At 37.4% G+C, this 12,682-nt stretch overlaps 1 protein-coding gene across 1 annotated transcript in view; it reads left to right on the top strand.

The window, feature by feature from the left end:
* Positions 1–12,424, top strand: part of ndufv2 (NADH:ubiquinone oxidoreductase core subunit V2) — a 36,936-nt gene extending 24,512 nt beyond the window's left edge. Inside the window, exons 5-8 of the mRNA XM_052023453.1 lie at positions 2,984–3,152; positions 6,368–6,477; positions 7,969–8,045; positions 12,238–12,424. Of these exons, the coding sequence (XP_051879413.1) occupies positions 2,984–3,152; positions 6,368–6,477; positions 7,969–8,045; positions 12,238–12,331 (450 nt within the window). The 3' untranslated portion in view covers positions 12,332–12,424. The remainder of the gene's footprint in view (positions 1–2,983; positions 3,153–6,367; positions 6,478–7,968; positions 8,046–12,237) is intronic.
* The last annotated feature ends 258 nt before the right edge of the window (positions 12,425–12,682 follow it).

The following is a 12,682-nucleotide window of genomic DNA, read 5'->3' as shown; positions in this document are numbered from 1 at the left end:
AAGAAACTGTGTCACTGGCCAATCACACCTTTTTTTTCCATTGTGATTCATTTAGCTCCCTTTTGAAGCCTTGTAACATTGATATAGTTTTGCAATCTATTCCAGGGTCAGTGACCCTCTGCAAAAATTACTTCTTGGTATCTATCTTTTTATTTATTCTGTATTGATGTTTCAATGGTTCTATTGAATTTAAAGAATAATCCCTGCTAAAGATCTTGGTCTACATTTCTCTAGTGAGAGTACATTGTTCCAAGTCTCCACTATAAGACCTTAAGTAGTGGAAACAGGCTGAGGCCATTTAGCCTCAAGCTTGCTTGCCATTCCAAGGAATCATGGCTCATCTGACATTCCTCAAATCCACTCTCCCATCATCTCCATTACTGATTAGAAATCTATCACACCTGGTAATGAATCAGCCTACAATATTTAATTAACATTACCTCCTGGTTCTTCTTTGGTTCTGCAGGCTTAAGTGAGTCATTAAACATAGTATACACATATCAATTTGTGACTTGCATGCATTTCACTATATTTATCCATACTAAAATGACATCTGCCACACCCATTAGCCTAGAATAGTTGCTTAACCCTCCTTTCATAAACAGCTTATATTTATGATACAAGTCATGTGTTTTGCATGCATTGTGGGGAATTTCTGGTATAGAACATCACCTGATTGAAATATGCAAAATTATGAGGGGCATAGATAGTGAAAGATTTTCCCCATAACAGCTGTCTAAAACAGAAGGAGGGTATATGTTTAGCTAAGGAATAGAAGGTCCAGGGAACTCTGAGAAAGTATGTTTTCACCCAGAGGGTGTTTGGAGCCTGGAACTAGCTGCCTGAGGTGATAGTGGAGTTTCTCAAAGTTTCAGCATCTAGATGAGCACTTGAATCGCCAAGGCATAGAAGACTATGGACCAAGGGCTGGTAAATTGGATTAGTATATTGTTTGATGACCTGCAGAGGTATGGAGAGCTGAAGGATCCAATTCTGTGCTGTATGCTTGTTACTTAAAAGCTTTTTTAAATTGATAGGAAGTTAAAGGAGTCACAATCTGGTATCAAAGCAGAAATATCTGGAAATACTCAGCATGATAGGTAGCATCTATATAAAGAAATTACAGAGGTTCATACAGCACTTTAGCTCACAAAGTCCATACCAACCATTAAGCACCTGGTTGTGCTAATCCCATTTCATTCTCCTCACACTCCCTCTGGATTGTATCTGATCCAGAAGATTAAGATGCATGGGATCCACGGAGACTTGGTAGATTGGGTTCAAAATGGGCTTGGCCAAAGAAGACGGAGTGTAGTAGTGGAGGGATGTTATTTCTGACTGGATGTCTGTGAACAGGGGTGTTCCACAGTGATCAGTGCCTGGACCTCTCGTTTGTGATGTATAATTGCCTTGGACAAAAATGTAGATGGCTAATTAGTAAGTTTGCAAACAAAAAATTGGTGGAGTTGTAGATAGTGAAGGTGGTTGGCAAGGGATACAGCAGGATCAGTTGGAGATGTGGGCAGAGAAATGGCAGATGGAGTTTAATCTGGGCAAGTGTGAGGTGTTACTTTTGGAAGATCAAATGTTATGGGGAACATACAGTAAATGGCAGGAGTATTGATGTACAGAGGGATCTTGGGATCAAAGTCCATAGCTCCCTGAAAGTAGCAGCACAAGTGTATAGGATGGTAAAGGTGGTGTACGGCACACTTGCCTTCATCAATCAGGGCACTGAGTACAAGAGTCAGGAAGTAATGTTGCAGCTGTATAAAACTTTGGTTAGGCTGCATTTGGAGCATTGGGTTCAGTTCTAGTCACCCCATTACAGGAAGGATGTGGAGGCTTTGGAGAGGGGACATAGGAGATTCATGAGGATGCTGCCTGGATTAGAAAGTATTAGCTATAAAGAGGTTGGACAGATTTAGATTGTTTCCTCTGGAACTGAGGAGAGACCCGATTATATTATCTAGGCATAATAAAGTCTCTTTCCCAGGGTAGAAATGTAAAATACTACACAACATAGCTTTAAGGTGAGAGGAGGAAAACTTAAAAGATGTGTGGGGTAATTTTTGTTTGAAAACAGTGGTCAGTGCCTAAATGCACTGTCAGGGATGGTGGTGGTGAAGATGCCTTCAGACAGGCACATCAACATGGAGGGATATGGATCGTGTGCAGGCAGATAGGTTTAGCTTAATTTGACCTCATGGTTGGCACAGACATCATGGGCCAAATGGCCTATTCCTGTGCTGTACTGTGTTCTATAATAAAATAATGAACCTGTGAAATTCTGCACTGTTGAAGGCAGTTTGAGGCCAAATCATTAAACATTCAAGATGGAGCTAGAAAAAATTCTAATGGCTAAAGAAATTAAGGGATATAGGGAGGAAACTGGAAAGGATACTGAATTGGATTATCAGCCATGATCATATTGACTGGCAGATCAGGCTTGAATAGCCAACTGGCCTGTTATTTTCTACATAAAATATTCAATGAACATTTAAAGAAACAAAACTGCTTGTGCCAGAAATCTGAATTGTTGCTTGTCTGAAATTGTTGAATACAGTGCTACGTTCCAGGGACTGCATTGTGCCTAGTTTGAAAGTGAGATCTTATTCCTGGAGCTTGCTTTGAGTCCTGTTGCACTAGAAGTAAGAGTGGGACTGGGAGAGATGGGGATTTAGTGATGAGTGATTGTAAGCTCAGTTATGTTTCTGGACTAAAGGTGTTCTGTAGAGTAGTTACCTATTTTGTATTTAGTTCTTACATTGTGGAAGAGGCTACATTCTTACCTTTGTCTGAAGAAATGGCATGGACCTAAAATATTAACTGATGTAGCCTGACCCATGTTTTACCATCATCTTTTTATTTAATATTTCTGACACAAGGGATTGCAAAAGTGAAATACTGCATCTATGGGAGTCCATTCTAGGAACCAAAAATTGTAAAGTCACTTTCTTTACCTTTATTTTTCCCCTTAAAGGTTGCTGAGATTCTTAAAATGCCTGCTATGAGAGTATATGAAGTGGCAACATTTTACACTATGTTTAATCGTAAGCCAGTGGGAAAGTACCATATTCAAGTATGTACAACTACACCATGCATGCTGCGGGACTCTGACGGCATTGTAAAATGTATCAAGGAAAAACTTGGTAAGCAGAAAATCTGGATAATGTACAATTAAAGTAGAAAAAATGTTCAAAGAATTAAATCAGTATTATAGGTAGGATATTGTGCTTCTACATTGAAAGGATCATGTAATCAAACCCCATGAAATTGGATTCCATTTTTTAAATATATTCCATTCATACTTGATTACACCTTGCTTTACTTAAAATTAGTAATTGATCTCTTTTTTTAAAAAAAGGAATGAAGTTCGTCACTCAAGAAGTTATTAAAAACACTTTGGCTACAAACTTCTTTAAATGGTGGTTCATTAAAGCTCTTTTTAAGCAAATCTTTGTTAGGAAAACCTTGCTTACATACCACTTTAATGTCTGCAGAATATTCCAAAATAATTAAACAGTAACTACACTTAATGTTACTTATAAATAGACAACTAATTTGCACAAATACCAGCAGAATAAATGGACAATTTCTGCTTTGGTTGCAGGATATACTGGTGAAGAAATGTCTTCACAGAATTCCATAGGAGCCATATCCAGCTCAACAAAGAATTTTAATGTCACAGCCTAAAGAAAGCATATCCAAAAATGCAGCTCTTGACTGAAATGTTTCAGTTCTGAGTGGAGCTTGGATCTGTGATAATGGAACTTCTAAGAAGAAATTCTTTAGTTTGCTCAACTTGGGGATTTTAGATTGGGTAATAGCATTATTTATTAAAAATTACTTTAGGGAAAAAACTCTACATTTGTAGCTTGTGTGCATTTTTTTTGGCTCTTGTACCCCTTTTAGAATTGTGCCCTCCCTCTTCATTCTCCCTACCAAAATAGAACATATCACATTTTGCAACATTAGATTTCATCTGTGACATTAAACAACAAGCATCAACCAATAGAGATACAAGAAATCAATAAATATGGCCTTAATTCAATGTTGAGAAGTTGATAGTTTAAACATGATTTGAGAAAAATTGTGTGCATAAACTTTGCTCTTACTGAGCAAAAATCTTATGTTTTGTAGGGATAGTGCTTCAAGGCAAGACTAGTCAGGAACACTTATTCATGCTGCTCTCCATCAAAAAGATTGGATAGTGACATGTTATTTCAGTAAATGGAATTAATGTTGTGTAACATTATTATACAAGTTTGAATCAAGGTTTTGTTCTGAATTGTAGAGAGTTTTGAATGACTAATGTTGAACCTGAAAAACTTAGCTTTTAAAATCCCTCAAATTGCCTGCATCAATTGCTTTACTTAGGTCTTGGTCATTGGGTAACTCACGTGCTGCATGAGACTATACTGATGTTTTGAAAGGATTGAATTATTTAACACCTGCAGATTTTAATCCAGAAAAAAGGCTCAATTTCCCATTATGGATATCTTGTTGCTGGAGCTTAGTCAGTACCAGAACTACTCTGCAAATACACTTGTACATTTCCTAGAGGATATTATTTACTCTATGCTTCTAGTATTAGTCCTAGTCATTGTTTACTTTCACAGACCAAAGAAAATATCTATGCGCGATCATATTTTTCTCAAAACCACGGCTTGTCAGTAGACCCATATCAAAAGTTTACCACAACTATACCCTTCAACTCCAGTGGTATGCAGTTAATTTTACATTTGCTAATCAGCTATATACTATTATAGACTGTATTGTTCCAACAATGGCCTAATTAACTATTTGTATAGATTCTTCATTATTTGCTTACTTTTCTATTTAAAATAATGATCCCATTTGACCATTTTAATACGATTGCAAATAATTGAAACAATCTTCCCTCCCTCTCTCACTCTCCCCCCCCCCCCAAATACTTATAACATTTGCTTCTCTTTCTCTCGTTCTACTGCTGAAATTCACCTTTTCCCCTGTTCAAGTCTTTTTAATGAGAGACAATAAGACCATGATTACCCCAGCTGAAAAGGTATCCCAAGCAGTCATGGTTCAAATCAAAGGCATTCATGCTCTATAGCCAGAATGTGAACAGCTGTGGAAGTAAATTGCATCTCTTGCAAGTGATTGACCATAACTCATGGCTGTAGCTGAAGAATTATAATCAGGTTAATCATTCCTAGACTATAAATAGTAACCTACAATTCTTTACGTTCTTGCAATTTGTAGCAGAATCCTGGAGTCAGTGACCAAGCTTCCCATTTCTATGAAATCCCACCCCTCTTTAGTTCTACTTCATTTCCCTGCCCCCATTAGAAAATTTCCTCTGCTTGCTGAATTGGCAGACTTGCCTTAAAAAAAGTAACATTGATAAGATTGTGATTTAAGTTGTAACCTTTTAAGAGAAAGGCCATAGAACATAGAACAATTACAGCACAATTCAGGCCCTTCGGCCCACAAAGCTGTGCTGAACATGTCCCTACCCTAGAAATTACTAGGCTTACCCATAGCCCTCTATTTTACTCTGCTCCATATACCTATCTAACAGTCTCTTGAAAGACCCTATCGTATCAGCCTCCACCACCATCTCTGGCAGCCCATTCCACGCACTCACCACTCTGAGTAAAAAAACTTCCCCTAACATCTCCTCTATATCTACTCCCCAGCACCTTAAACCTATGTCCTCTTGTGGCCACCAATTCAGCCCTGGGGAAAAGCCCTCTGACTACTACCTATCAATACCTCTCATCATTTTATATACCTCTATCAGGTCCCTCCTCATCCTCAGTCTCTCCAAGGAGAAAAGGTAGAGTTCCCTCAACCTGCTTTCATAAGGTATGCTCCACATTCCAGGCAGCATCTTTGTAAATCTCCTCTGCACCCTCGCTATGGCTTCCACATCTTTCCTGTAGTGAGGCGACCAGAACTGAGCACAATACTCCAAGTGGGGTCTGACCATCTTTAAAAGTACTAGATAACCCAAATTTCCATTTGGTGCTGTACATTATTTTAATTTTGAAACAATGCAAATCATAACATTCTTGATTAATTACATCTAAAAAGCCCTGCTATTCAATATGTCACTATGTAAAACAATACAATTTAAAAGTAACAAAATAGTTTTTAAATGTTCAATATACCAGAGAACTGAAAATTAGCATTTCTGGAACGGTTATTTTTGAAGTTTAATTCAATAGCAAGTGCCTCAACTGTATAATAATGGGAGATTATATCCCTAAACAAGCTGAATGCTTTTCCTTTTTGCAAAAACTATTCAAATTGGTTCTGATGAATCTCAAAGTAAATGTGATTTTGATGCAAAATGAGTTAACAAAATTAATTTCATTTTTAGGTATCGCAGTTGGAGAAACAACACCTGATAAGCTTTTCACTGTCACAGAAGTGGAGTGTCTGGGTGCATGTGTGAATGCACCAATGGTGCAAATTAATGACAATTATTATGTAAGTCTTAAATATTTTTCAACATTTTAGAACTTCATGTGATGAAAAAAATGAAGGCATGCATATTAATCAGACTTTAGAAATCCAAACTTAAGCTACTATTTAGTTTTAAAAGTCAGAAATTGGAATATGTGCCACCCTGAGAACCACATAAGCAAACATTTCAAAGTCAATCTAAGATTCTTAAAGCACAAGGTTCATATTCCAAATCATTGTATATAAATTAATAAATCCAAATTAATGTATATAACAAACAGTAAGGATTTCTCACTGAACCCTGTGGTACACTACTGGTCACAGGCTTCCAATCAGTCCTCTTCCTCCCATCACCAAGCTAATTTTTAATCCAATTTACGAAGTTGCACTGGATCCCAAGGCTGTAACCTTTCAGATCCATCTCACATGTGGGACCTTGTCAAAGACCTTACTGAAATCCATGTAGTCTATATCAACTGCAATGCCCTCGTCAACACATTGTTATCCCTTCCAAAAATTCAATCAAGTTGATCAGACAGGATCTCCCACTAATGAAACGATGCTATCTTAAATTCCTGCCTTTAAGTGTAGAGTAATCCTGTTCAATTCCCCCCCCCCCCCCCAATAATTTACGTACTGACATTAAACTCACAGGTCAGTAAATACCTAGCTTATCTCTGTTGATTTTCTTGAATAAAGACACCACATTTGCTGCCTTCCAGTCATCTGGCACCTCAGCTGTGGCCACTGAAAATGTAAAAATCTCTAAAGGCCCTAACGATCTCCTTCCTTGCCTCCCAAAGCAGCCTAGGGTACATTTCATTAGGTTCTGGGGATTTATCCACATTTAAGCCTGCTAAGACATCTAAACTCCTTCAGTAGTATATTTCAGAATTTTATCATCCCTTTTCCCAAATTCTCCAACCACAATGCCCCTAGTAAATACAGATGGAGTATTCATTTTAGACATTGCTCTCATGAATTAAGTATGTTGTCCATCAATCATTATCATTCATTCTGCTCCTTGGCTACACAAAAGCCAAGATATAAAAGCTAACTTTCATGCAGTCCTTTGTTTTCTTGGGGAAATAGAAGAGACCTCGATTTAACATCATATAAGATGGATGTGTCCAGCTTATGTTTTGGGTAGAAGTCTCTGCATTGCGACTTGAACCCATAACCTCTAACAGTGCTAACCACTAGGCCACAACCAGCACAAAGTAATAATTTAAGTAAATGACAAACTTCTCACAAGGACCAATGTTTCACAAACATTAGAATTAGATTTGATACTTGACTGTTCTTCATTTACTTCTCGGAAAATAATCCCTTGAGCGTCCAGCAGTGCTCCTCTTGCATTATTTTCATCTAACACTATAATTTTCACTGTAGTTTCTCATTTTCAACTTTAGCACCACTAACTTTTTTCTCTTACACAATAGTGTACAATTTACATTAAATTGTATATTAAATGTAATGGTGTACAATTGCAGATAAATAATATTTGCATTATAGGAGGATTTAACACCAAAAGACATGGAGGAAATAATTGATGAATTAAAGGCAGGCAAGATTCCCAAACCTGGCCCAAGGTAAATAGAATGTTAAGTTATGCTGTAAAATGCAATGTTTAAAAAATATCTAAATTTGGAAGATTGGACAAAAAATGTATTTATTAATACACATTTATTATGACCCTTGGTTGTGCTTTCTTCCCCTTATGATTCTATAGTTAGGCTACCTGCTTAGCTTTAGGAACCAGTGTTTTAGCAAACAAGATTGTGGCTTTCACGTTTACCACAGATGGATTTATGCTCTTATGCGTCATCGACAGTTGATATCCAGTCTTGAGTGTGTATGAATCCAAATTTTGGGATTGACTTTTCTCCATCCAAACTGGGTGGATAGGCAGTTAAAAGCCACAGGGTTATTTACCCTCTGAGCTCAATTTTTCACCAATTTCTGTTTTTAATCTTTAAAGAAATAACACCTTTCCAAAAGTGGCTACTGGCCTAATGGAATTATCTTCAGAACAAACTTAAGCATTAGGAGGCTACTTGGCCCTGTTAGCCCTGCTGTGCATTTCAAAAAGATAATGACTTATCTTCCAACACCATTTTCCTACCCTTAGTACATTATGACTTTTCCACCCTAGTGAAATAGGTCCCCAGATAAAACAATCTGCAGTGCTATTAAAAGTGAGTGCTCCTTCAAGGAAAATCAAGCTTCGCCTACTACTTAACAAGTTGCAAGATAATGAAGCCTGACCTTTCCCTGGCAATGGTAGCTCAGCAACCACACCAGAGGTCTGTTCTGAGCAGCAGTTAAAATACCTGTTTGTGATATTTTGATCAATGGAAATTTTAAGAAAGTGATTCTGTAATTCCATTATAAAGTGAACCTACAAACCAAAGAACTATTCTTTGAAAATTAGTTTAAGGTATTGTGATTATTAAAGTAATATCAGCTTTCTCCTCTCCTTCCCAGATATACTCAAGCATAAATTTGTATCTAATTTCAAAAATGTGATATCATTATTCAAACTTGAACAGAGACATTCAGTGATGAATTTTTAAGCATGGTGGGAACACTGGTCAGTGATCTCAACTTTCCCTATGATTTGCACACTGCAGTTACCAGCAACATTATATTTGGCAATCAGCAGGTAGAGTCTCAGTTGATGATTGCACATCCCAAGGGGAATTTGTCCTTGGTAAATGAGTTTTCTTTTTAATCCTTTCAGCACAGATATAGCATTCAACTTGCAACATGTACTTTAACAAAAGCAAATAATGATCTTCAATTTTTCTCCTGTGTAACTAATTAGTCATCACATGCAAGTCAATTAAAAACTTCTCTTTCCGATAAAGACAAGCAACAGCAGCTGTGATGCATTTTAAATTTGTTTTTAGTACATAGAGATAAGACAGTTACACTGGACAACCATTGTATTTGAGAATTTGGAAAAGGCAGCTGTGTGCCTAAGTGTTCCATCAGCTGTTTTGCTTGCTAGTTTCTTTTAAATTAATGACAGCTTGGATCATGTTTCAAATTTATAAATATCAAGCAACTATGTAAATCGGTCAAATCTTTTACTTTTGAACAAGTTGCAAAGTCCCATTCTAATGCCATTTTGCATGCTCTCTTCATATACTGCAAACAAATTAGTTAAATGAACATTCAAGTTTGCTTACTAGGTCTAAAACTGATCAAGTGACATTTGTGATCAAATGATCTATTTCATGTTCAATTATTAGAAGCAGCCATTTCCAGTTAAGAAGCAAATAAGGACATTAATCCCCTCTATGGTGCACACATCTGTGTAATTGCAGCATGCCTACAACTTTTGTCTGGAATGATAGCCACAAAACAATTTTTCAGTATTTTGTTTAAACTTGGTGTTGAGCAGGGCAAGATAGACTCTTAGTTCTGGTAAGAATTCAAGATTTTACAAATTTTTTTTCCCCTATGTGTTCGACAGTCAGAAGTAGTGACTTAGTTAATGACATGTACACCACTTAAACGAGTCAATGCACTTTTATAATTGCTATTGTCATGGCTAGTGGTCAGTGGTACTTACCATATATAGAGGCTGACCAGGAATAAGAAATGCTGCGATAGGGATTATACAAAATTGCTGTGTAGAAAACTGTCAAAGGTATGTTAAATTTTGATTTCCCCATGTCAAGCCTATTCCTTCTTTCTTAATCCACCTTGACAATTCACCTAATTAAGACAAAAGTCTACTTTGAAATCAGCACATTTGGATGGGGCAAAATGTTATTTCAAGCTCTGGGTGTTTTAACTCCTAGATTTCAGTTGCATGCCATTGGTTAGCTGACCAAAATAGCTCAATCAGAAGCCACCAGCCAGTGCTAAGTACGTGGTTGCTGACAAGAAAGTAAAATGCAGGCTAGAGTCTGAAGCAGAAACTTTCTTTGTGGGTCCTAGTAAAGGTTGTATAGTGTGCTAATAACAATCTGCATGTATTTTGTTTTTAAATAAACAGACTAACTTAAAATCTCTTACTGTGTGCTCAAACTTATGCCCTGCCTTCAACTTAACAGCTAAGGCAGGGCATATGTTTGAGCACACAGCATGTAGTCAATTATACAGCAAACAAATGCTGCTAAAGTATAGGGAAACAGAAAATAGCAGAAACTTCAGCATTTCACAAAAAGATACAGCTCGAAAGAAATGGATGCAAGTTGTGCACAATATCGATCTCATTTACAGCAAGGAGGCCAAAAGGCTTCTTCAACAGGAGAATTAATCATACCCGCTCTCTCTAGGTTATAGTTGTCACTACGTAGCCTTTTAAGGTCATCATAATAATATATAGGGGCATACAGATATAATGCCTGGGTTCTTCATTGATTTTAAACCTTCCTCCCCTTGCACTTATCAGAACTCAGGCTAGGCAGAAACTTATGGATTACTGTGTCATGAACACTCATTTAGCTGCCTTAGCTCTTCCCTCCCTTCATCCTGATTCTTTCCTGCACTGGCAACTTTCTCTCTCATGTGCCCTTATCGGATCTCATTTGTCCATGGGTCCCATCTTCTGCTTCCTCAGATTTCCAATTCTCATGTTAAAAGGTTTCTCAGCTCAAGTTCCAGCCATTTTTCCCCTTAAATCTGCCATCAACACTCTGCAAGCCCTGCCTGTTCTCATTTCCAACCTTCCTGAATTTTAATGTTTGAATCTGACTTTCCATCCCTACCACGGCACTGGTAAGCTGCAATTTGCTTGCTTCACCAGCAGTATGTGAAAACGAAAACAAATTTTTCCTCAACTTTTACATGATTGACCACAGACTCCATCACCTTTTCTGAATCATGCTGTTAGATACCACACCCACGTGGAATCATTATTACTTACCCAGTTGTTACAAGAAACAGCTACAGTGGATTTTTTCTTTTTTTTTTGCACTATTACATTTAAAGTGGCTCAACAATTTATCATTGGTATCTTCTGATCTCTCAACATCTTTATCCAAAAAAAAGGTTTCACAGGAATACTACCTCACCCAGCTCAAGCACACATATTCAGCTCATCTTAATGCAGTGCTTTTCAAACTGCTCATTTGACATTTATCACTGGATCAGCAGAAATTTCCACCTATATAATGGTAAGTAGCATCTTCGCACCCCACCACAAACTGCTCTCTGGGCTCCAAGAAGAACATAGCCAGAGGCTATCATAACCTTGATATCATTTCTGACCACCAACAAGCTTGCTCAGTTCCATCTCAGTAATGTTACCCAACTCGTGCCCTGCTAAAATTCTCACAGGTTTTTGGTTATTTCTAGACTTGACCATTCCAAAGTTCATCTGTCCGGGCTCCCATCTCCCACTCACTGCAAAGTTGTTCTTCCAAAACTCAATACCCATATTGTAACTAACAAAGTTCTGTTTACCAAATATTTCCTCCCTCCCAACTCCTCTGGGAATTCTCTTCACATCTTTCCAGACATTTAGTTCTTTGACCAAGCATTTGGTTACTTATCTCATGTGACTACATGAAATTTTGTTTACCACGCCTGTTAAGTGTCAGGACTTACGGTTAGATGCATACTGTAAAGCATGTTGTTAGTATCCCAGTTAGAGAAGTTCAGAAAAAATGCATATACGCTACAATTTTAAGAAGACTTAGTATTGAGTGTCTATACTAGGTAATACTGAATGCAAGCACATAAAAGGCTGAGGAATGGTGTGGTTTACAAAAACATTTTCTCTATGGTATTCAAACAAAATGTTTCATTATCTTTTTCCCTTTTTAGGAGTGGGCGATTTTCTTGTGAGCCAGCTGGAGGTTTAACTTCATTGTTAGAACCACCCAAGGGACCTGGTTTTGGGCTTCAGCCAGGACTTTAACTAATCATGTAGCTGGTAATGTCTTGAAATGATCTCTCAATATTTGTGCACAAACAAAATGTATATAATAAAATGTTTTTCCTCATACTATAATCCTGAACTCAATTCTTATGTGGTCCTATTTTATTAAATATGTGAACTGGCTTTCATCCTCACCCCCATCCCTGTACTGCAACATTCAATACAAATGGAAAGCTAGTCATTATTTTCCTATGTTATTCTGCTTGGCAGCAACTATTGCAGAGTATTTGTGCCATCCTCCCCATACTCGTTCCTGCACCACTATGTGTTTTCTGGAAATCAGATAAAAATCAGCATATTTTGATAAAGGCATAAAAAGGGGGACCAAGA

The sequence above is a fragment of the Pristis pectinata genome, chromosome 9 (genome assembly GCF_009764475.1).
Source record: "Pristis pectinata isolate sPriPec2 chromosome 9, sPriPec2.1.pri, whole genome shotgun sequence".
NCBI lineage: Eukaryota > Metazoa > Chordata > Chondrichthyes > Rhinopristiformes > Pristidae > Pristis > Pristis pectinata.
This window is presented reverse-complemented; position numbering and strand designations above follow the sequence as displayed.